General features: G+C 45.3%; 1 protein-coding gene across 1 annotated transcript in view; it reads right to left on the bottom strand.

The window, feature by feature from the left end:
• LOC140410352 (uncharacterized) overlaps positions 1-23,735 on the bottom strand; it is a 485,957-nt gene that overhangs the window by 122,999 nt on the left and 339,223 nt on the right. Inside the window, exons 24-26 of the mRNA XM_072498368.1 lie at positions 14,682-14,726; positions 2,858-2,902; positions 2,695-2,748 (exon numbers count right to left, since the gene is read on the bottom strand). Of these exons, the coding sequence (XP_072354469.1) occupies positions 2,695-2,748; positions 2,858-2,902; positions 14,682-14,726 (144 nt within the window). The remainder of the gene's footprint in view (positions 1-2,694; positions 2,749-2,857; positions 2,903-14,681; positions 14,727-23,735) is intronic.

Raw genomic sequence — 23,735 nt, 5'->3', positions numbered from 1 at the left:
TGGGTTTACATTTTCACATTCCAGAGATCGAGCAAACCCCAGTATTCTTTGCCATTGAGATAGAGCCGTGAGTCTTTTGTCAGGATAGATTCTACCCAACCAAAGCATCCAATAACCTGTGGATTATTAAGGTTCCTGTAGGAATTCATGTTGTGTTCCTTGTTAGTCTGCACCTTGGATATTGTGAGCAGTCACTGAGACTCAAGCATGGGTTCCAGCCTCGGAAACAAGGCCTAGAACACTCAGAAGGCCCCTAAGGACGGAATTGTCAAACGTAAGCTACTCAGCCTTGAGATGATGGGTGGAATTTAACAGAAAGATTTCTAAGTTCATTTGTGGTGGGTTTTGGAGGGAGTTTCCCGTCGATTCTGATGGTGAGTTCCCCACCGCTATCAAACGACTCTTTGGGCAGGATTTTCAAGCCGCACCCATGGTCAAAGGTTCTTTACATGGTCCGCGACCCGCCAGTGGCGATCTTGTGGGGGACGGGACAGAAGAATCCAGCCCTTGGTCACTTCATCTGTGAGCAAAGATGGCTACTCACCTCCTCGGCTCCCCACAGTAGCCCTTCTGCCAGGTTCACGTTTTTCAAAAGGAATACTAATCGGCGCCAGCGTGACCACCTGCTGAGGATGCCCCTGAATGATGGTAGGCCGTTGGATGTGGGGTCGCTCTCATTAATTGTGTGGTAATTGGGTTTAGGTGGTGATAATTGGTTTCTCACCACGCTTCGGCGGGATCCCGATTTCGCCTATGGGAGTGGGCCGGTTGCATCGCAAACTGTTTGGCGCCTGGCGCGGTTCTCGTTTTTTGCCTCTCCCGCTATTCACTGGCCTCGTTTTGCTTGAGCAAGAATGAAACGAGGCCGAAGAATCGCGCCCCAAAGCTCTGGAACAGTTGAACACAAAGGAGACCTGGGGCTGGATTCTCAGGACCCCCGGGCCGCGTGTTTCTTGGCGGAGAGCCGTTCACTAGCGTCAGATTCTCTACTCCCAGCACGTGTCAACAGGATTTCCCATTGAAGCTACTCCATGCTGTCGGGAAACCCGCTGGCAGGGGTGCGCTGCCGGCAGGAACAGAGAATCCCAACGGCCGGAGAATTCCGGCCTAGTTGTGATCTCACTGAATGGCAGAACGGACTCAAGGGAATAATCTCCTCCTGTTCCTTTAGAGGGGGGCTTTGGTATTTTTTTCCTGTGACCGCTTGAGAATGAAAGCTGACTGTTCATTTTTTCCTTTCTGCATCTGTCTTATGGTCATTTCCGTGTTGGCTTTAGTGAGACTACATTACCACAGAATGAATCAGAAATGCTCTCACGGAATCCTCCATGGGCAGAATTGCTGGGTACTTCGCCGGTCACAAGGTAATCAAACTCCACTCAACACTGACACGCCCGGGGATGGTTTCATCTGCTTCAGATGTCTGCAGGGCAGCCACTGGACCCATCGATACCAAAAAATAAGCTTGTCCACAGCACAGCACAGGAACAGGATCGAGAGGGGGTTCCTCGCCCAGAAACTGGTGAGGAATCAGAACTCACTCCCATAAGGAGTAGGTGAGGTGAATAGAATAGTTACCTTTCAGGCAAAGCTGAAGAAACACGAGGGGAGAAAGGAATAGAAGGATATATTGATGGGGTGAGTTCATGTAGGGTGTGAGGAGGTTAATGTGGAGCCTAAAGCTGGTACGGGGAAGTTGGGCCAAATGGCCTGAGGCCCTACTGTGCCTTGGGAATTGTTTTCATCAAGTCAAATGCATCATAAGACCATAAGACCATAAGGCATAGGTGCGGAAGTAAGGCCATTCGGCCCATCGAGTCCACTCCGCCATTCAATCATGGCTGATTTCAACTCCATTTACCCGCTCTCTCTCCATAGCCCTTAATTCCTCGAGAAATCAAGAATTTATCAACTTCTGTCTTAAAGACACTCAACGTCCTGGCCTCCACCGCCCTGTGGCAATTCTGTGGCAATGAATTCCACAGACCCACCACTCTCTGGCTGAAGAAATTTCTCCTCAGGATCGTGATTTGACAGACTGAAGCCGATCACTTTGATCACATTTTGTTTTGTCGCTTGTGCAAAGCTGATCTGTGACTTTCTGCCAAAAATTGATATTTACATTAATAATAATCTTCATTAGTGTCACAACTGGGCTTACATTAACACTGCAATGAAGTTACTGCGAAAATCCCCTAGGCGCCACATTCCGGCGCCTGTTCAGGTACACAGAGGGAGAATTCAGAATGTCCAATTCACCTAACAGCACGTCTTTCGGGACTTGGGGGAGGAAACCGGAGAACCCGGAGGAAACCCTCGCAGACAAGGGGAGAATGTGCAAACTCCGCACGGACAGTGACCCAGCGGGGAATCGAGCCTGGGTCTCTGGTGCTTTGAATCAACAGTACAAACCATTGTGCTACCGTGCCGCCTGTGTTGCAATGCTAGGAACACAATGGTATTCTTGTTGGGAAAATGTCGGCAGGGATTGTCAATAAATTGCTGCATCCAATTGCAACGTAACAAACACACATAATGGTGGAGATTTTCCGGCCCCCACACCAGTGAGCATCGCCACGGGTGAGATGGGAACTCTTGGAGGGCCCCGGGATGTGCCCGCGGCTGGCGGAGTCGGAAAATCCCAGGCAATCTCACGCTCATAAACAGGCAGAAAAAAAGTCTTGATATAAATACCTCTAAGCCTGGTCTTCCACTAAGTCCAGGAAGCCCCATCTCTCCCATTTCACCCTTGGAAAAGTGATTAAATTACAATCATCATTATCTAATCATGGTAAATTAGTAAGCTTTAAAATAAGCAAGACGAACAAAAATAGTCAGTTTCACAGTTCCATTCTACCTTTAGCCCAGGGTGTCCTTGAAGTCCTTTGTCTCCTTTAGGCCCCTGTAAGCAAATAAGCACAGGTGATGAGCATGAGATTCACCCATTTAAACGTCCAGTACCAAGTCAGACCTGAATTAGCTGAGTCTTGCAGTATTTTCTCTTTATATTTCAGATTTCCAGCATTCCCGGCATTTTCACAGAATCATAGAATCCCGAAAGTGCAGAAGGAGGCCATTCGGCCCATTGAGTTGCACTGACCCTCTGAAAGAGTACCCAAACTCACTGCCCCACCCTATTCCATTAACCCCTTAATCTAACCTACACACATTTGTGGACACTACGGGGCAATTAATCCACCTGCACAAATTTAGACTGTGGGAGGAAACCAGAGCACCCGGAGGAAACCCACACAGACACGGGGAGAATGTACAAACTCCACACTGACTGTGACCCAAGGCCTGAATTGAACCGGGGTCCTAACGCTATGAGGCAACACTGCCTCACTGTGCCTCCATGACACCCCATTTTGCTTTTGTTTTACTCACTTCTCTTCCTGGATTGCTCACCTCGAAGAAAATTCCACTTTTCTCTGCAATGGGATTTCTTGTTTGTCTCTTTATCTGATTCAGCCGGACTACCAGTGTGACATCAGCCATCTCAATCTCTACTCCGTCACTCACTCTAATCGATTTCCCTCTGGACTTGCAACACTCTGTTCTCTTGGGTCTAACTTTGGCGGCGTCATTCTGATGGAAGGTCACCAAGCTGAAATATCAACTCTGTTTCTCTCTCCATAGCTGCCTGCCTGATTCCACTGAGGTCTTTGTCTGACCCTCAAAGATTAGTGTGCCTCTCAGACCTTCCTTTGTGACAAATGTTATTGAGGTACTGAGGGCGGCATGGTGGCACAGTGGTTAGCGCTGCTGCCTCACAGCACCAAGGATCCGGGTTCAATTCCGGCATTGGGTGACTGTGTGGAGTTTGCACTTTCTCCCCGTGTCTGTGTCGGTTGACTACTTTCCTTCTGATTTGCCTCCCCCACAACCCATCATCTCCCACAAGCCCACTGAGAAATATTTGGCACCCAATGGCAGCTTAGCACAGCAACTGGGCTAAAATTGATCTATACAATTCGACTTGTCTCTCCACAAAAGGGTACAGAGAAGATTCACCAGGATGTTGCCTGGGCTGGAGCATTTCAGCTATGAAGAGACTGGATAGGCCGGGGTTGTTCTTCTTCCAGAGAAGGCTGAGAGGGAACCTGATTGAGGTGTACAAAAGTATAAGAGACATAAACAGGGTAGATATGAAGAAATCTTTCTACTTTTCCTCTTATTAGAGGGGTCAATGACCACGGGGCGTGGGTTTAAGGTAAGGGGCAGGAGATTTAGAGGGGTTCTGAGGAAAACCTTTTCACCCAGAGGGTGGTGGGCCTCTGGAGCTCAGCCTGAAAGGGTGGTAGAGGCGGGAACCCTCACAACATTTAAGAAGCATTTAGATGAGCTTTTGAAACACCATAACATACAAGGCTATGGACCAGGTGCTGGAAAATGGGATGAGAGTAGATTGGTTTTTGATGGCCAGGCAGGCACGATGGGCTGAATGGCCTCTTTCTGTGCTGTAAAACTCTATGCCTGATGTGAGATCATGTAGTGCTCCTCGCGCGATGTGTTACACGACAACATAATTACTCTGCAGCAGAATACTTTGTTCCTGAGGTTAAGTGTTGATGCTGGTGTAGGGTTCGTGGACTTCTACGACAGCAAAACTGGCGCTGCACCTGGACCGATTTAGCGACCGTTAAGGGGCTAGCACCAGCGCCACATGGAACACAATTGATTCCAATGAGGAATGGTGTGGGATTCGCACTTCACTCTCCACACACACTCATCCCAGCCAACAAGATGGCAGTGGTTGTGCTGGAGTGTGCCCATCCCGCTGATGGGGTTGGCTGGGGCCAAGAGGGCGCCAGAGTGGCCTGGGGGGATGCCCATACGATCCCGTGGCTCTAAGTTCACAGTGGGCAGTCAGCAGCTGCACAGCTGCCTTGCAGGCTACGGCAATGGTGTTCCCTGACCGTCCATCCAACCTCACAGCCCACCCTCCGCTGCTCCCCCCGGCCCTGGCATAAGTCCCCCGTCCAGCAGCACAACTGTCAGCACACTATGGCACTGTTGGGCACTTTCTGTCCCCCCCTCTCTCTCACAGCAGCCACAGCACCTGTTCCACAATTTTTAAAAGCACAGGTGAACCTCGCTGTTGGGAATTCGCCCCACTGGAGGCGGAGGATCTAGAGAATGCAGGGTCGTGCCCGCTAATGATGTGCCAATGGCATTTACTGTACGCGCGGAGTGAAACGCATTGATGCCGTTGCCAAGACACCTGAGAATTGCGATTTGGCGTCAAAACCGATTCTCTGCCCAATCGTGTTTCCCGATTCTGCCATCAGCTGACGGAGAATCCCACCCTTGGGGTTTGTATTGGAAAATGCGAGAAAATGCTGAAGGTTAATATTCCTTCCATTTGGGCTTGTGATTAGTATTACACATCGCAGGCCTCACTGAGGTGGGGACCACACAGCTGGTACTCTTTGCACTGTCGGCATGCGTTTCACACAGAAAAATAATGCCACTCTCATCAAAATTAGTTCAATATCACTGTTCAGACTTGTAATTTGTTTTTGGCGGTGGGGGGGGGGGGGGGGGGCGCGGGGGGCGGGGGGGAGAGCTGACTCAGGTTGTCACAATGTCCTTTCACCAAGATTATTCTGAACACGTTTCAATTTGTAATGAACGTGAACTATATCAAAGATGTATATTTGCGGAAAGTGAACTGTTTGCACTCCTCTTCAAACTGCTTCACCTATCCAGTTATTTAATTCAACCGATCACATCAAAATACGATGGCAAAAGAATTTCTACACGCAGTACAGCAATGGAAACAGCAGCTCGTGCCTGACCAGAGGATGTGTTGGACACAGAAGATGTTGCTGCATTCTGGGTGTTTACAGCTGAGAAGAGCAATGAATTGGCCAGTTCCCAGCAGTGCACGGGACTAATTCAGAGGCTGTCTGCTCTCAGACAATGGCTAAGTGCAGACAAATGAAGCTCTTAAAAAAAGGCCTGAAGCATTTTGGGTTTTATAAAAACAGAGTGCATATTTAAAAAGTATAAATTTGCCCCAAACCTTTAGTTAGGCTATAGGCAGAGCACAGTCTGCAAATTTAGCAGCCCCATTACGGTAACGGCAGTAAAGTCATGAATTATAAATTCAGCAGGATGATGGCGAGAGTGTGAGGCATTATGCGAAGAAGAGGTTCCTGAGATAGTGAGACTATTTCTACTGGAGTAGAAAAGACTAAGAAAGAGCAAGTAAGGAACAAAGGAAATAGGAGCAGTTGGGGTTGGTTTAGCACACTGGGCTAAATCGCTGGCTTCTAAAGCAGACCAAGGCGGGCCAGCAGCATGGTTCAATTCCCGTACCAGCCTCCCCGAACAGGCGCCGGAATGTGGCGACTAGGGGCTTTTCACAGTAACTTCATTGAAGCCTACTTGTGACAATAAGCGATTTTCATTTCATTTCATTTTCATTTCAGTTGGCCATTCAGCCTGTCAAGTCGATCCTGACATCAAAGTAGATCATGGCTGATTAATTACTCCATACGACATTTTCCACCCCACCCCCATATTCCTTGACGTCAATACTAATCAGAAATCTATCGATCTCTGTCTTCAACATGCTCAATTTTTGAGCTTCCAAAGCCTCTCTGGGATAGAGAATGCCAAAGATTCTCCATCCTCTGAGGAAAAGAAATTCCTCATCACAGTCTTAAATGACATGCCCTTTATTCTGAAAGTGTGTCACTGGGCTCTAGAGTCACCAGCCAGGGGGAACATCCTATCTGTATCTACCCTGCCATTTATTTAGTTTTATAGAAGTTCCTAAAATTGTGGTGGGTTTTGACAGATTGAATAGGAAATGATTTGGATGAAAGAACTGGAAGCAGGAATTGAGGGCATTGTTGCAAAGTTTGCAGATGATACAAAGATATGTAGAGGGACAGGTTGTATTGAGGAAGCAGGGGGGCTGCAGTTGGCTAGGAGAGAGGGCAAGGAAGTGGCAAATGGAATAAAAAGTGTGAGGTTATGCACTTTGGTAGGAAGAAGAGAGGCATAGACTATTTTCTAAATGGGAAAATGTTTTGGAAATCAGAAGCACAAAGGGACTTAGGTGTTCTAGTCCTGGATTCTCTTAAGGTTAACATGCAGATCCAGTTGGTAGTGAGGAAGGCAAATGCAATATTAGCATTCATGTCGAGAGCAGGGATGTAATTCTGAGGCTGTATAAGACTCTGGTCAGACCCCATTTGGAGTATTGTGAGCAGTTTGGGGCTCCGTGTCTAAGGAAGGGTGTACTGGCCGTGAAGAGAGTCCAGAGGATGTTCACAAGAATGATCCCTGGAATGAAGGACTTGTCGTATGAGGAGTGGTTGAGGACTCTGGGTCTGTACTCGTTAAGAGTTTAGGAGGATGAGGGGGGATCTCATTGAAACTTACAGGATACTGAGAGGCCTGGATAGAGTGGACGTGGAGAGGATGTTTCCACTAGTAGGAGAAGCTAGAACCCGAGGGCACAGTCTCAGGCTGAAGGGATGATCCTTTAAAACAGAGATGAGGAGGAATTTCTTCAGCCCGAAGGTGGTGAATCTGTGGAACTCTTTACCGCAGAAGGCTGTGGAGGCCAAATCACTGAGTGTCTTTAAGACAGAGATAGATAGGTTCTTGATTAATAAGGGGATCAGAGGTTATGGGGAGAAGGCAGGAGAATGGGGATGAGAAAAATATCAGCCATGATTGAATGGCGGAGCAGACTCGATGGGCTGAATGGTCTAATTCTGCTCCTATGTCTTATGGTCGGATGGAAACAATTATTTCTTTTGGTTGGTATATGGGGACGAAGGATCATCAATGTAAAATAGTTTGTGAAGCGAGTGTGGAGAGATGCAAGGAGAAATTTCTTCATATAGAGGATTGCTGGACCATGTAATACGCGACACATGGTGATGCCGGAGACCACTGGATCTTTGAAGGGAGAATTGGAAAAATATTTGCAGCAGCAGGAAATGCAGGGTTCTGTGGAGATTGGATCAATTGGATTAGTTTTGGATTGCTCTATTATACGCAGTATGCTTTAAAAAAGTATCTTTGGTGTCATAAATCTGTAGCCTGTGTCATATATCTTAATTAGTTCTTAGCCTCGATATTCTGTTGGATTTATATCTGGGTGTTGGCATAAGTCCAACTAAATGCAAAATTCCTTTTGAAGTGCTATACTAGCTTCCTGCTTGTCCCATTTCCAGGATTTCCTGTCGAAGTAACGGACATAGAATGTCTCCGCCCAAATATTCAAATGATAAGCATATTTTCACAAATAGAATCCTGGACTGAGGGAACACGGAATAAGGCTGCTCATTGGAAGCAGTTCAGAGAAGGTTTACTGGACTAATACCCGGAATGGGTGGGATATTTTATCAGGAAAGGCTAGACAGGCTAGGCTTGCATCCGCTGAAGTTTAGAAGAGTTTGAGGCGACTTGATGGAAACATAGAAGATCCTGAAGGATACTGACAGGGTGAGGAGGATGTTTCCTCTTTTGGGATAATCTCCAACTAGGGGTCACTGTTTAAAAATAAGAGGTTGCCCATTTAAGAGAGGGTCGAGGGGAAATGTTTTCTCTCAGAGGGACGTGATTCTCTGGAACACTCTTCCTCAAAAGGCAGTGGAAGCAGAATCTTTGAATATTAAAAAAAAAATTAATTTAGCATATCCAATTCAGTTTTTCTAATTAAGGGTCAATTTAGCATAGCCAATCCACCCAGCCTGCACATCGTTGGGTTGTGGGGCTAAACCCACGCAAACACAGGGAGAATGTGCAAACGCCACATGCACAGTGATCCAGAGCCGGGATCGAACCTGGGACCTTGGCGCCATGAGGCAGCAGGGCTAACCCACTGCGCCACTGTGCTGCCCTCATCTTTGAACATTTTTAAGGCAGAGGTGGATAGATTCTTCATTAACAAGGGCTGAAAGGTTATCAGGGATGGTCAGAAATGTGGGGTTGTGGTTCCAATCAGATCAGCCATGATCTTATTGAATGTCAGAACAGATTTGAGTGGCTGAGTGGCCTTCTCCTGCTCCTAATTTGTATGTTTAGATCTTCGGATTCAGTCCATCGAGCCTGTGCCTGGGGTATCTAGTTACTCGCACTCCCCTGTTCTTCACTAATAGTCCTGCAAATGTTTCTCCTTCAGATATTTCAAGTTAGACATGATATGAAGGCATTAGAGAGGGTACATATTTTTTTGTTAATGAGAATTTTGCCAGGGATAAGGAACTTCAGTTCTGTCAATAGATTGGAGAAGCTGGGGCTATTCTCCTTGGAGACTAATAATAATAATAATACCTTTTATTGTCACAAATATGCAGTTACCGTGAAAAGCCCCTAATTGCCACATTCCGGCGCCTGGTCGGGTACAGGGAGGGAGAATTCGGAATGTTCAATTCACCTAACAGCACGTCTTTTGGGACCTGTGGGAGGAAACCGGAGCACCCGGAGGAAACCCATGCAGGCACAGAACGTGCAGACTCCGCAAAGTCAGTGACCCAAGCCAGGAATCGAACATGGGACCCTGTGAAGTAACAGTACTAACCACTGTGCTGCCGTGCCGCCCATGGGTATGGGCCAGGATATCAGGGGGAACTCCCCTGCTACAGAGTAGAGCCATGGGATCATTCATGTCCACCCGGGGTTCAGTTTGATTACCTAATCCAATAATGTCTGTGTTTCTGGAGAGGTGCTGACAATTCTCTTGATCTCAATCGCCCTATTCTATCTCTTCAGGCAGTTCCAGATGAGCAAAGAACAAAGTTCAACAGAAAGCTAGTTTGAACAAAGTGAAAATTCTTGCTGAAGTCTTGGTTTCAGGTCACTGAACTGGCGGCGACAGAGCTAATGACTGACTGACAGTGTTGAGGATGCTATGTTGCCAGGGTTTTGATTGCTAGCTGGCAGTCTGACAGCAGCCAGAAACAGGAGATCTGGCAGCATTCCAAGCTGAGGGACTTGCCAGCAAAGATCAGTGAATAAATATCCCTCCAAATGTTTATTGTTGACTAACTTCAAAATCTAAAAGGAATGTTCCTTGTAGTAAAATCTCTAGGCAGTGTTTGTATTAATTTTGGATTTTTGCCTCAAGGTGAAGGTGGGGAATTAAGTAATTAAATATAAAAAGCTGATAAAGTAGGTTGGTAAAAACTATTTTCCTTGAGCTGTTCGTAAATAAGTTTGGAGATCAGAAATTGGATAATCATTTCAGATCAGAACAATCCGCAGTAACTATAGACACTCAAATCAGTCAGTCAAACTGATTAAATTCTTATTTATTACATTATTTTATCTTTAGAAAATCTTGCTATTCTTCTTCCAGAAAAGAAAGAATTACATTGAACATTAACATCATTGAATCAAAGGATATTTGCAGCTCAGAAGCAGGCCATTCGCATCATCAAGCCAGTTCTAGCTTCCATATCCTCCTCTAGTATACCTACATTTTCAGATTCATTTTATCATTAGTCAAAGAGATCTAGGAGTACATGTCCACAGGTCACTGAAAGGGGCAACACAGGTGGAGAAGGTAGTCAAGAAGGCATACGGCATGCTTGCCTTCATTGGCCGGGGCATTGAGTATAAGAATTGGCAAGTCATGTTGCAGCTGTATAGAACCTTAGTTAGGCCACACTTGGAGTATAGTGTTCAATTCTGGTCGCCACACTACCAGAAGGATGTGGAGGCTTTAGAGAGGGTGCAGAAGAGATTTACCAGAATGTTGCCTGGTATGGAGGGCATTAGCTATGAGGAGCGGTTGAATAAACTCGGTTTGTTCTCACTGGAACGAAGGAGGTTGAGGGGCGACCTGATAGAGGTCTACAAAATTATGAGGGGCATAGACAGAGTGGATAGTCAGAGGCTTTTCCCCGGGGTAGAGGAGTCAATTACTAGGGGGCATAGGTTTAAGGTGAGAGGGGCAAGGTTTAGAGTAGATGTACGAGGCAAGTTTTTTACACAGAGGGTAGTGGGTGCCTGGAACTCGTTACCGGAGGAGGTGGTGGAAGCAGGGACGATAGTGACATTTAAGGGGCATCTTGACAAATACATTAATAGGATGGGAATAGAGGGATACGGACCCAGGAAGTGTAGAAGAGTGTAGTTTAGTCAGGCAGCATGGTCGGCACGGGCTTGGAGGGCCGAAGGGCCCGTTCCTGGGCTGACATTTCTTTGTTCTTTGTTTTATCATCGTGCAGAAGGAGGCCATTTGGCCCATCGGGTCTGCACCAAACCTCTGAAAGAGCAGCCTACCAAGGCCCACTCCCCCACCTTATCCCCGTAACCCTACCGAACCTTTTGGACACTATGGGCAATTTAGCATGGACAATCCACCTAACCTGCACATCTTTGGACTGTGGGAGGAAACCGGAGCACCTGGAGGAAACCCATGCAGTCACGGGGAGAATGAGCAAATTTCACAGGGTGGAATTGAACCTGAGTCCCTGACGCTGTGAGGTGGCAGTGCCAACCATTGTGCCATGTAGATTTTTTAATTTATCCTTTCATTGGATGTGAGCCTTGCTGACAATGCAAGCATTTGTTGCCCATCTCCAATTGCCCTAGTACTGAGTGACTTGCTCGACCATTTCAGAGGGTGGTTGAGCCAACCACATTGCTGTGGACCTGGGGGTCACATGTAAGCCAGGCCGGCTAAGGATGGCAAATTTACTTCCCTAAAAGACACCAGTGAGCCAAATGTTTTTTTTTGCGACAATTGATAGTTGGACGGTGGCCATTACTGAGACTAGCTTTTCAATTCCAGGTTTTTTAAAAATTGAATTTAAATTCCGGCAGAAATCATTGTGGGATTCGCCTGGGCCTCTGGATTACTAGACCAGTGATGTTTCCTTTAGGCCATGTATTCCTCCTCATTCCTCAAGGTGATCCTATCCACTATTTAACTACATTTTTACTTTCTGTATGCTTATTAATGTCATTATTAGTTCACCATAGATTGCTTGGTCATCTCAACATTTTCCAATATTTATTTTTAATCTCCTTCTTCTATGCTGCTATTGTATTTCCCATGATTGCCTCTATACTGCTAGCCCTAATTTCAAGTTCGCCTTTAGTTTTAAATTCTCTGCTATTCCACCAGTCCACTGTTCGGTATGCTCTCTTTTCACATGAAACCACCCACCTCATATTTGAAGGTTTGCCAATATTTGCTAATGTTCCGCTGGTCAGAATTTAGGACATGGGAGACCATTCAACCCATCTGGTCCAGGTGGGTTCACTGTAGAGCAATCCAATTAATCCCATTCCCCCGTTCTATCCCCATAGCCCTGCAAATTTCTTTCTTTCAAGTGGCCATCCAATTTCCTTTCAAAATCATTGATCGTCTCCACTTGCATCACCCTTGTGGGCAATGGCGCTCCAAGTCATTCCCTGTGACTGGGGAAAAAGGCTCTTCCCTACATTTCCCTATATCTCTTGCCCAAAACCTTAATTGTACGGAGACTAGCTTTTCAATTCCGGGTTTTAAAAAAAATTAAATTTAAATTCCGGCAGAAACCTTTGTGGGATTCGGACCCAGAGCATTAGCCCAGAGGATTGGATTACTAGACCAGCGATGTTGCCTCTACACCAGCATCCTTAATTATAGTACTTCTACCATCAAGTAATAGGTACCGCTTTTCCTTGCCCACCTGTCATAACTTTGACTAAAATCAGAAAATGTTGGAGATGCTCAGCAGCACAGGCAGCATCTGCGGAGAGAGAAACCAGAGCAAAAGGCCTGAATTTCCACACAGATGGAGAGCTCCCCACCTTAATGAAAATGGTGGTGGAGTCCCAGATCTGGAAGTCCTACCTCCAAATTGGCCTCCACCATATTCGCAGGGTACAGAAGAGGATGGGTTCTAATTCATATATTTCTACTGCACATGTTATAGTTCAACTGCCTCAGTCAAATCTGGTTTTGGCTATTTATATGTCTAAAATATGATGTTTGCACTTGAAACTAGATAGGGGAAGGTCTAAAGCTGCTGGAGTGCTTTGTAGAGGCAGGGTACCCTTTTGGATAAGGACCTGGGACACCTTTGGGAAATTGTAGGTGCCATTTGGGAATAGTAAGGTGCCCTCTGGGATAGGTAAAATTCAACATGAATGTGCGTAAAAGTGCATAAATTCATTGGAACTGTCAAGAGAATTGTCAAGCTGCCAAGAGCTTTAAATCTCCTGCCCTTTAACTTAAAAACATAGTCTGTAGGTTTAAAAATTCAATACCTGCTACTTCACTATATCTGATGACTTACACCCAAGGGTTATCATTACAGTATTAATGCTACATGACTGATCTTAATAATCTTTCATTATCAGATGGGGTGCCTGTCAGTTCAGTTTGATGATAGTTGCTAAATGTGAAGTTATATACTTTGGTGTGCTAAACAGAAAGGAAGAGTATTAATTAAATGGTAATATATTGGGAAGTGTGGATTTACAAAGGGATGTGTGTGTTCTTGTATACCAGTCAATGGAAGGGGAGAGGCAGGTGCAGCAAGCAATTAAGAAGGCAAATATATGTTGGCCTTCATTACTCAGTTATACAGGGCCTTGGTGAACTCACACCTGGAGTACTGCATGCAGTTTTGGTCTCCCTACCTAAGAAAGGAGATGCTTGCCATAGAGGGAGTGCTACAGAACTTCCCTCGGCTGATACCGGGGTTGGCAGGACTATCCTATGAGGAGAGATTGGTTCGACTGGGCCTGTATTCACTAGAGTTTAGAAGGATGAGAGGAGATCGGAGTGAAATGTATAAAGTTCTAACAGAACTAGATAGACTAGACACAGGGAAGATGTTTTCCCTGGTTGGAGAATTGAGGAGGAGGAGACACAGAATAAGGGATAGGCCATTTAGGATTGAGATGAGAAAAATCTTCTTCACTCAAAAGGTAGTGGAATTCTCTACCAAAAAGGGCTGTGGAAGCCAAGTCATTGAACACCTTCAAGAAAGAGATTATCTTTCAGATCTTAATGGCATCAAGAGATGGGGAGAAAGCGGGAATATGGCATTGAGGTCGAGGATCAGCCATGATCATATGAAATAGCGGAGCAGGCTCTAAAGGCCAAATAGCCTACTCCGGCTCCTAGTTCCAATGCTTCTATGAGTAGGATTCATGGACAGCTCTCTCAGAGAACTGGTACAAGGATGGGCTGAATGGCCTCCTTCTGAGCTATAAGATTTTTTAAAAATTTGTTCTTGGTATGTGGATGTCGCTTGCTGGGCCAGCATTTGTTGCCCATCCCTAATTGCTCCTGAACGGAGTGGTTTGCTCGGCCATTTCAGTGGGGGTGGGGGTGGTTAAGAGCCAACTGCAATGCTGTGTGGGTCTGGAGTCACACGTAGGCCAGACTGGGTAAGGATGGCAGATTTCCTTCCCTGAAGGAAGGGATGTCCTGAAGGACATTAGTTTTTATGGCAATCAGCAATGGTTTAATTGTCATCATTAGACTTTTAATCCCAGATTTTTTTATTGAATTCAAATTTCACCTTCTGCTGTTTCACCTTCTGGGATTCGAACCAAGGGCCACAGAGCATTAATCTGGTCTCTGGTTCATTAGTCCAGCGACAATACCACTATGCCACCGCCTCCCCTTTACGACTACCAAACAGCATGATTGTCATTGACTATGAGAACGCTTATTTTTTTATATATCAACACAACATACACACCGGATCTCCATGTTCTCCCTTGTCTCCTTTATCGCCAGCTTCACCCTTTTAAGAAAAAAAGAAAATTGATTTACATCATGGGCACAACCCGCATGGTGGGCAGGACAATCAGCCTGGAACTGAAAGGGAGAATGCACTTCGCAATGGAGCAACCCTCTGTTCACAAGCCAAGTAAACGAAGAAAGAATAAAACTATTATCACACCCTCACCTTTGCATGTGCACTTTAAGTGCTCCCTTCAAATCGCAGTCCTATTCTTAAACACGTTATTTAAATAATTTCCCCGTAAAGTGATACAAGCGTAAAAAAAAGACCCTATAATTATAGGGCTTAATATAGGCACCAAACGCACAAAAATACTCCAGGCTGTTAATGATATAAAGAGTCCAGCTTAGCACCTCGTTATTACAGAATAATGATGGACAAACATGCTCTCAGTGACTTACTGGTGCTGGGAATTGGATCTACCGACTGCTTGATGTCTGATTTACTACAGGCAGAGTCAATCATTTTAAACTGATGGGACCCTTATGATAGTCATTAGTTTTACCATTAAACCAGCAGGAAGGAGAGGGCAGAAGATCCAACACGACCGCGAATGTTTCTATTTTAACATCAATGTGAAGCATGGCAGCATAGTTGCAGAATCAGATACTGCTCTGAATGCATTTTAGGGTTCTCAAAGGGTTGTGAATCTGTGGAATTCACTGCCCCGGAGTGCGGTGGATGCCGGACAGTGAGTAAATCTGAGGAGATCGACAGATTTTTAATTAGTAATGGGTTGCGGGTTATGGAGAATGGGCAGGAAAGTGGAGTTGAGGCCGAGATGAGATCAGCCATGTTCATATTGAATGGCGGAGCGGGCTTGAGAGGCTAAATTGCCTCCTCCTCCTGCTCCTCGTTCTTATGTTTTTATGCAACAAAACCAACTTGCATGTTAGTAACGTCGCCCATCTTCAAACCTGCCTCAGTCCAACTGCTGTTGAAACCTTCATCCATTTGTTACCTCCAGACTCAACTATTCCAATTATCTTCGAGTCAATGCTCCCTATCTTTTTCAGCTTTCAGTAAAACTGAGTTTGTCCAAAATGGTGTTGTCCAGGCATCAACTTGGATCAACCTTTGTTCGCCCATCACCCCTGTGCTCATCGACCTCCTGGTCTGGCAACTATCAATTTTAAATTTCTCATCCTCATTTTCGAATCCCTTGCCCTTCCATATCTGTGCAACCATCCCCAGCTCCATAAAACTCAGAGGCGTCTACATTCCTCCAACTCCAGTCTTTTATGCATCATCCACTTCCTTCGTCTCACTGTTGGTAATTCTGCCTTCAAACTATACATGTTTCAAGCTCTGGATTTCTCTTCCTCCACCTCTCTTGCTCCTTCTTTAAGACCAAGGGTGAGATTTTCTGGCTGTCCTCGCCAGTGGAATCGCCCAGTCCCTTTTGACAATGACAGACGGGAAGATCCCGCTGGTGGTCAATGGTGCACCATCTCCACTGCCGCGGGCGTGGGGGTGGTGCGGGGGGATGCGTTTAATGTAGAAAATTCCAGCCCAAGCTTTTGTTCACCTGTTTTGTTCTTCTTTAGCCTGCTGTGAAATATCTTGGCATGCTTTAAAATGCAGATGACACAAATATAGGTGGGACAGTAAGTTGCAATGAGGAAATAAGAACCTTACAAATGGATATGGATAGGTTAGGAGAGTGAGCCAAAATGTGACAGATGGAGTTTAATGTGGATAAGTGTGAGGTCATGCATCTTGGTCGAAAAAATGGAAAGGTAACTTATTATCTACATGGGGAGAGACTTTGGGGTGCCCCAATGCAGAGGGACCTGGGTGTCCTCGTGCATGAGCCACAGAAAACGAGCATGCAGGTGCAGCAGATAATAAGGAAAGCAAATGGAATGTTGGCATTTGTAGCAAAAGGAATTGAGTATAAAGGTAAGGAAGTGTTGTTGCAACAATATACAAGGCATTGGTAAGACCGCACCTGGAGTATTGTGCACAGTTTTGGTCCCCTTATTTGAGGAAAGATGAAGTGGCATTGGAGGCAGTTCAGAGGAGGTTCATGAGATTGATTCCAGAGATGTGGCGTTTGTCGTATGAGGAGAGATCGAACAGTTTAGGCCGATACTCTCTGGAGTTTAGAAGAATGAGGGGACATCAAATCGAGGTATACAAGATGCTAAAAGGTACGGATAAAGTAGACGTGGAGCTGGTGCTTCCTCTTGTGGGGCATTCTAAAATGAGAGGTCATAATCTTAAAAAAGAGGTAGCAAATTTAAAACAGATTTGAGGAGAAACTACTTCTCCCAAAAGGATTGTGAATCTGTGGAATTCGCTATCCCAAAGTGCTGTGGATGCAGGGATAGTGAGTAAATTTAAGGAGGAGTTAGACAGATTGGTAATGGGTTGAAGGGTTATGGAGAATGGGCATGACGGTGGGTTTGAGACCATGATGGGATCAGCTATGATCAAAAAGAACAAAGAACAAAGAAAAGTACAGCACAGAAACAGGCCCTTTGGCCCTCCAAGCCCGTGCCGACCATGCTGCCCGACTAAACTACAATCTTCTACACTTCCTGGGTCCGTATCCCTCTATTCCCATCCTATTCATGTATTTGTCAAGATGCCCCTTAAATGTCACTATCGTCCCTGCTTCCATCACCTCCTCTGGCAGCGAGTTCCTGGCACCCACTACCCTCTGTGTAAAAAACTTGCCTCGTACATCTACTCTAAACCTTGCCCCTCGCACCTTAAACCTATGCCCCCTAGTAATTGACCCCTCTACCCTGGGGAAAAGCCTCTGACTATCCACTCTGTCTATGCCTCTCATAATTTTGTAGACCTCTATCAGATCGCCCCTCAACCTCCGTCGTTCCAGTGAGAACAAACCGAGTTTATTCAACCGCTCCTCATAGCTAATGCCCTCCATACCAAGCAGCATTCAGGTAAATTTCTTCTGCACCCTCTCTAAAGCCTCCACATCCTTCTGTCGTGTGGCGACCAGAATTGAACACTATACTCCAAGTGTGGCCTAACTAAGGTTCTATACAGCTGCAACATGACTTGCCAATTCTTATACTCAATGCCCCGGCCAATGAAGGCAAGTATGCCGTATGCCTTCTTGACTACCTTCTCCACCTGTGTTGCCCCTTTCAGTGACCTGTGGACCTGTACTCCTAGATCTCTCTGACTTTCAATACTCTTGAGGGTTCTACCATTCACTGTATATTCCCTACCTGCATTAGACCTTCCAAAATACATTACCTCACATTTGTCTGGATTAAACTCCATCTGCCATCTCTCCGCCCAAGTCTCCAAACAATCTAAATCCTGCTGTATCCTCTGACAGTCCTCATCGCTATCAACAATTCCACCAACCTTTGTGTCGTCTGCAAACTTACTAATCAGGCCAGTTACATTTTCTTCCAAATCATTTATATATACTACAAACAGCAAAGGTCCCAGCACTGATCCCTGCGGAACACCACTAGTCACAGCCCTCCAATTAGAAAAGCATCCTTCCATTGCTATTCTCTGCCTTCTATGACCTAGCCAGTTCTGTATCCACCTTGCCAGCTCACCCCTGATCCCGTGTGACTTCACCTTTTGTATTAGTCTACCACGAGGGATCTTGTCAAAGGCATTACTGAAGTCCATATACACAACATCCACTGCCTTACCTGCATCAATCATCTTTGTAGCCTCGTCGAAAAACTCTATCAAGTTAGTGAGACACGACCTCCCCTTCACAAAACCATGCTGCCTCTCACTAATACGTCCATTTGCTTCCAAATGGGAGTAGATCCTGTCTCGAAGAATTTTCTCCAATAATTTCCCTATCACTGACGTAAGGCTCACCGGCCTGTAGTTCCCTGGATTATCCTTGCTCCCCTTCTTAAACAAAGGAACAACATTGGCTATTTTCCAGTCCTTCGGGACATCACCTGAAGACAGTGAAGATCCAAAGATTTCTGTCAAGGCCTGAGCAATTTCCTCTCTAGCCTCCTTCAGTATTCTGGGGTAGATCCCATCAGGCCCTGGGGACTTATCTACCATAATATTTTTCAAGACGCCCAACACCTCGTCTTTTTGGATCTCAATGTGACCCAGGCTATCTACACACCCTTCTCCAGGCTCAACATCCACCAATTCCTTCTCTTTGGTGAATCACATTGAAGGTGTTTAGGCTCGGGAGGCTAAATTATCTACTCCTGCTCCTAGGCCATGTGTTCTAGGGAAGAGATGCTCTGGCTGATTTCGCAATCCAGCTCTTGGCTTTAACATTGTAGGTAACAGATGAGGAACATATCAGCCATGATAGAATGGTGGAGCAGACTCCTGCTCCTATAACTTATATAAATGTAAGATTTAGTTGGAAAGTGACGCAGCGTTCTATCTTCTACAGGAGGCCATAGACCTGATAATGTGTGAAGTGCAACTCCGGTGGGCAATTAATAAGTGTTTGGGTGATCCAGTCATCCTTTTGGCTCTTAATAAACTTGCTGAGGACTTCATTAATAGAATTAGATGGTGGACATTTAAACCATCCTTACGAAAGAATTATTTAGGCAGCAGAACTCTGCAGATATGTGCACGCATATTTACCCCCTCTCTAAATTGCAGCCTCATTCAAGGTGAGGTACATCTCTCAGTACAAGCGGCTTTGCTCTCGCAATCCACAAATACTGCAAATTTGGTCTTTCAGACAATCAGGGAAGTAAATGTCTGATTAGCCAATTCCCCAGTTGTCACCCCAGTTCCCCATGGGCACCGACTGACCCTGTGTGCAGAGGCCTGCTGTATTATAGGAGAGACTTAAATCAGCCATCAATAAACTGTGGTTTGCCATGTCACAGCGCCAATTGAATAATCACAAGATGTCACAGTAATTCAGTGCTGTGACCCTAATTGGTTCAGTAATTGCTTACACTGTTCCTGATTGGTTGAGCCATTTTAAAATTCATTCCTGCCATGTGGGTGTTGGTTAGGCCAGCATTCATTGCCCGTCCCTAATTGCTCTTCAGAAGGTGGTGTCTGCACCAGCTCTCCAAACAAGCATCATGACTTAGTGCCATTCCCGTCTTTTTCCCCAATACAACTGCATATTGTTTCTATTCAAATAATCATCTAATGCCCCCTTGAATGTCTCAATTGAACCTACCACCACCGCTCTTCCACGCAGTGTAGTCCAGACCCGAACCACCCGTTGTGCGAATTTTTTTTCCCCCTCACATCACATTTGCTTTTTTTGTTAATCACTTTAAATCTGTGACCTTTTGTTTTTGATCCTTTTATGAGTGGTAATAGCTTCTCCTTATCTACTTTGTCCAACTCCCTCATGATTTTAAACATCTCTATCAAATCTCCTCTTAGCCTTCTTCTTTCCCAGGGGAACAGTTCCAACTTCTCCAATCTATCCTCACATCTGAAGTTTCTTACCCCTGAAACCATTCTTGTAAACCTCTTCTGCACTCTCTCCAATGTGTTCACATCCTTCCTACAGTGTGGCACGGGGATCTGTACACAATATTCCAGCTGAGGTCCAACTAGTGTCTTGATAAGTTCAGCATAATCTCCTTTCTCTTGTACTCTATGTCCCTATTAACAAAGCCCAGGATACTATTTGCTTTATTAACTGGTTTCTCCACCTGACCTGCCACCTTCATTAGTCTATGCACATTTACATCCAGGTCCCTCAGCTCCTGCATCCCTTTCTGAATTTTACCCCTCATTTTGTATTGCCTCTCCATGTCTTCCTCCAAAAATGCATCACCTCACACTTCTCCACATTGAACTTCATCCTCCACCTAACTGCCCATTCTACTAATTTGTCTATGACCTTTTGAACTTCTACATTGTCCTCTTCACAGTTTAATTCCACATTTTGTATCATCTGCAAACTCTGAAATTGTCCCCTGCATGCCAAGATCTAGATCTTGAATATATATCAGGAGAAGCAAGGGTTGCCAACCCCTGGGGAATGCCACCCCAAACTTTCCTCCAGCATGGAAAATATCCACTGAACATTACTTTGCTTCAATTATCCAGCCAATTTTGTGTCCAAGTTGCTACTGTCCCATTTATTCTATGAGCTCTGACTTTTCTAAAGTCTGTTGTGTATAACTGCATCGAATGCCTCCTCAAAGTCCATGTGCACCACATCAACAACATTACCCTCATCAGCTATTTCTGATACCTCTTCCAAAAACTCCAGCATGTTAGTTGAACATGATTTCTCCTTTAGAAATCCATGTTGGCTCTTAATCAACCCACATTTTTCCATATGACTATTAATTTTGCACTGTTTAATTGTTTCTAGAAGTTTTCCCACCACTAATGTTAAACTGACTGGTCTGTAATTGCTGGAACTATCCTTACAATCATTTTTGAACAAGGGCGTAACGTTTTAAATTCTCCAGCCCTTTGGGTACCTCCCCTGAATCGAGAGAAGACTGGAAGATTGCAGTCAGCCAGCACCCCTGTAATTTCCATTCTCACCTCTTTCAATATCCTTGGATGCATCTCATCCAGTCCTGGTGCCATGTTAACTTTCATTCCTGACAGTCTATTCAGCACTTCCACCTTATCAAGAGAATGCTGACAAACAAAATTGGTGGAAGTGGAGATGCAAGAGGTAATAGATGGGGTGAAAATTGATAGAAAGGAGCGACTGGAAAAGCTGGCTGTACTTAAGAGTGGATAGGTTGCCTGGTCCAGATGGCTTACATCCCAGGTTGCTAAAGGAAGCAGGGCGGACATAAGAGAAGATCATCCGATCTTCTCTAACTACAGGGGAGATGCCAGAAAATTGAAGAGTAGCAATTGTGACGTGATTATTCAAAAAAAAGGATGCAAAGACATTCCTAGTAACTCCAGGCCGGTCAGTTTAATATAATTGATGTGTAACAGTTTTGAAACAATAATCGGAGAGAAAAAACTATCAACAGTTACTTTGGGAGGTTTGAGTCAATAAAGAGCCAGCACCTATTTGTAAAAGACAGATCATGCTCGACTAATCTAATTGAATATTTGATGAGGTAACAGAAAGGATTGATGGATCTGTATGGATCTTAAGAAAGCATTTTATAAAGGACCACCTAAAAGGTTGGTTAATAAAAGTTGGCTCTTGGAATAGGAATGTCAGTGTTAGTTTGGATGTACAAAATTGACTTAAGGACATAAAAGAGCGAGTCATGGTAAATGGTTGTTTTTCAGACTGGTGGATAGTTGTCAGTGGTGTTGGAACCACTGCTTTTTTGATATATATAAATGACTAGGATACTGAAATACAGAGGGCGGGATTTACCAGGGAAATTCCAGTCCCACTCCGGCACACGGGTTTCCCAGCGGTGAGGGGTGGTGTCAACGGGAGGGGTGGCGTCAACGGGAAATCTGTGGCAAATGGAATTTAATACGGAGAAATCTGAGGTGATGTATTTTGTCAGAAAGGATAGGCAGAGGCAATATAGATTGAATGACACGGTTCTAAAGAGTGCACAGGAACAGAGGGACTTGGATTTCACGTACATCGATCTTTGGGACATATTGAGCCCGTGATTAGCAAAACCGATGGGATGTTGGGCTTCATAAATAGAGGTATTGAGTACAAAGGCAGCAAAGTTAAGCTGAACCTTTATAAAGCATTATTTAGACCACAACTAAAGCATTTTGTCCAGTTCTGGTCACCTCATTATCAAAAAGATATGAAAATCCTGTAGAGATTTACCAGTATCTGAGGAGATGTGAATAATGCTGGACATTGTGTAGTAATCAGCAATTGTCCCCAGTTTGATCTTAGGATCAAAGGAAGGTCATTGATAAAGCAGCTGAAGATGGTTGGGCCAATATGTCCTGGGACTGATATGATTAATCTCCAACAACCACCTTCCCTTTGTGCCAGGTGTGACTCCAACCAGTGCAGAGTTTTCTCCCTGATTCCCACTGACCGGTTTTTCTCTGGCTCCTTGGTGACACAGTTGGTGCCTTGAAGTCAAGGGCAGTCATTCTCACGTCACCGCTGGAGTTCAGCTCTTTTGTCCATGTTTGGACAAAATGGTCCGGAAGAAACCAAAATGATGAGGTTAATGGTAACTCGGTACTTCTTCATAGCATCTGTCACTGTTTCCGGTTTCCTCCCACATGTCTCGAAAGACTTGCTTGTTCGGTGAATTGGACATTCTGAATTCTCCCTCAGTGTACCCAAACAGGTGCCAGAGTGTGGCGACTAGGGGATTTTCACAGTAACTTCATTGCAGTGTTAATGTAAGCCTACTTGTGACACTAATAAAGATTATTATTATTAATAAACCGTGTTTGGACAGCCAAACAGGCCCTCGCCCCAGGCAGGTGAAAGCATGAGAGCAATTCTGAAGTTGGGGACTGATAGCGTGAATCAGGCAACATCGGAAAAGTGAGCAGCTGGATTTGATGCCACGTATAGGCAGGAGTGCTCCTCTGGGCTTTATAAGGAAGCCTAGCACCCCGAGTTTCCTTCACTTTCCATGATCAGCTGGCCTCTACCATTCCCACCCCACCAACACCACTTACCGGATTGGCAGGGACCTTGCTGTCTGCTGCCAGACACGGATTCCTGGCATATTCTCACCCCGTGATCTGACCTCATTGACCACCAGGTTTCAGCCGGGAGTTGTACCCAGTGCGATGTGCTCTACGAGTTAAAATGGGCTGGGCCTCATGTTGGCAAGCCAGGATGAGTTTAATGCCCTCCCCAAAGGTCCCCCCCCCCCCCCCCCACCACCCCCCAAGTTAAATTTGGTCTATAAGTGGATTTTTGGGCCGTTGACATGTTTTGTTCTAAGTATTATACAATGGGGAAGATACACTGACAAAACTAAGTGGTTAAAAGGGGGGTCACCTGTTCCATTGGTCAGAGACAAATGTCCATGGTTGGACACCAACTTCTGCACTCATTTATTCTTTCAAATCTGTGGAACTCATCACTCCCACCTCTATCCACACTCCCATAATCGCATGAAAACTCCTACTCTCCTCAATCTTGTCCTGCACCCTTTAAACCTATCA

The sequence above is a fragment of the Scyliorhinus torazame genome, chromosome 4, assembly GCF_047496885.1.
Source record: "Scyliorhinus torazame isolate Kashiwa2021f chromosome 4, sScyTor2.1, whole genome shotgun sequence".
In the NCBI taxonomy this organism is placed as follows: Eukaryota; Metazoa; Chordata; class Chondrichthyes; order Carcharhiniformes; family Scyliorhinidae; genus Scyliorhinus; species Scyliorhinus torazame.
The sequence above is the reverse complement of the archived record's forward strand: the minus strand, read 5'-3'. Positions and strand labels throughout refer to the sequence as shown.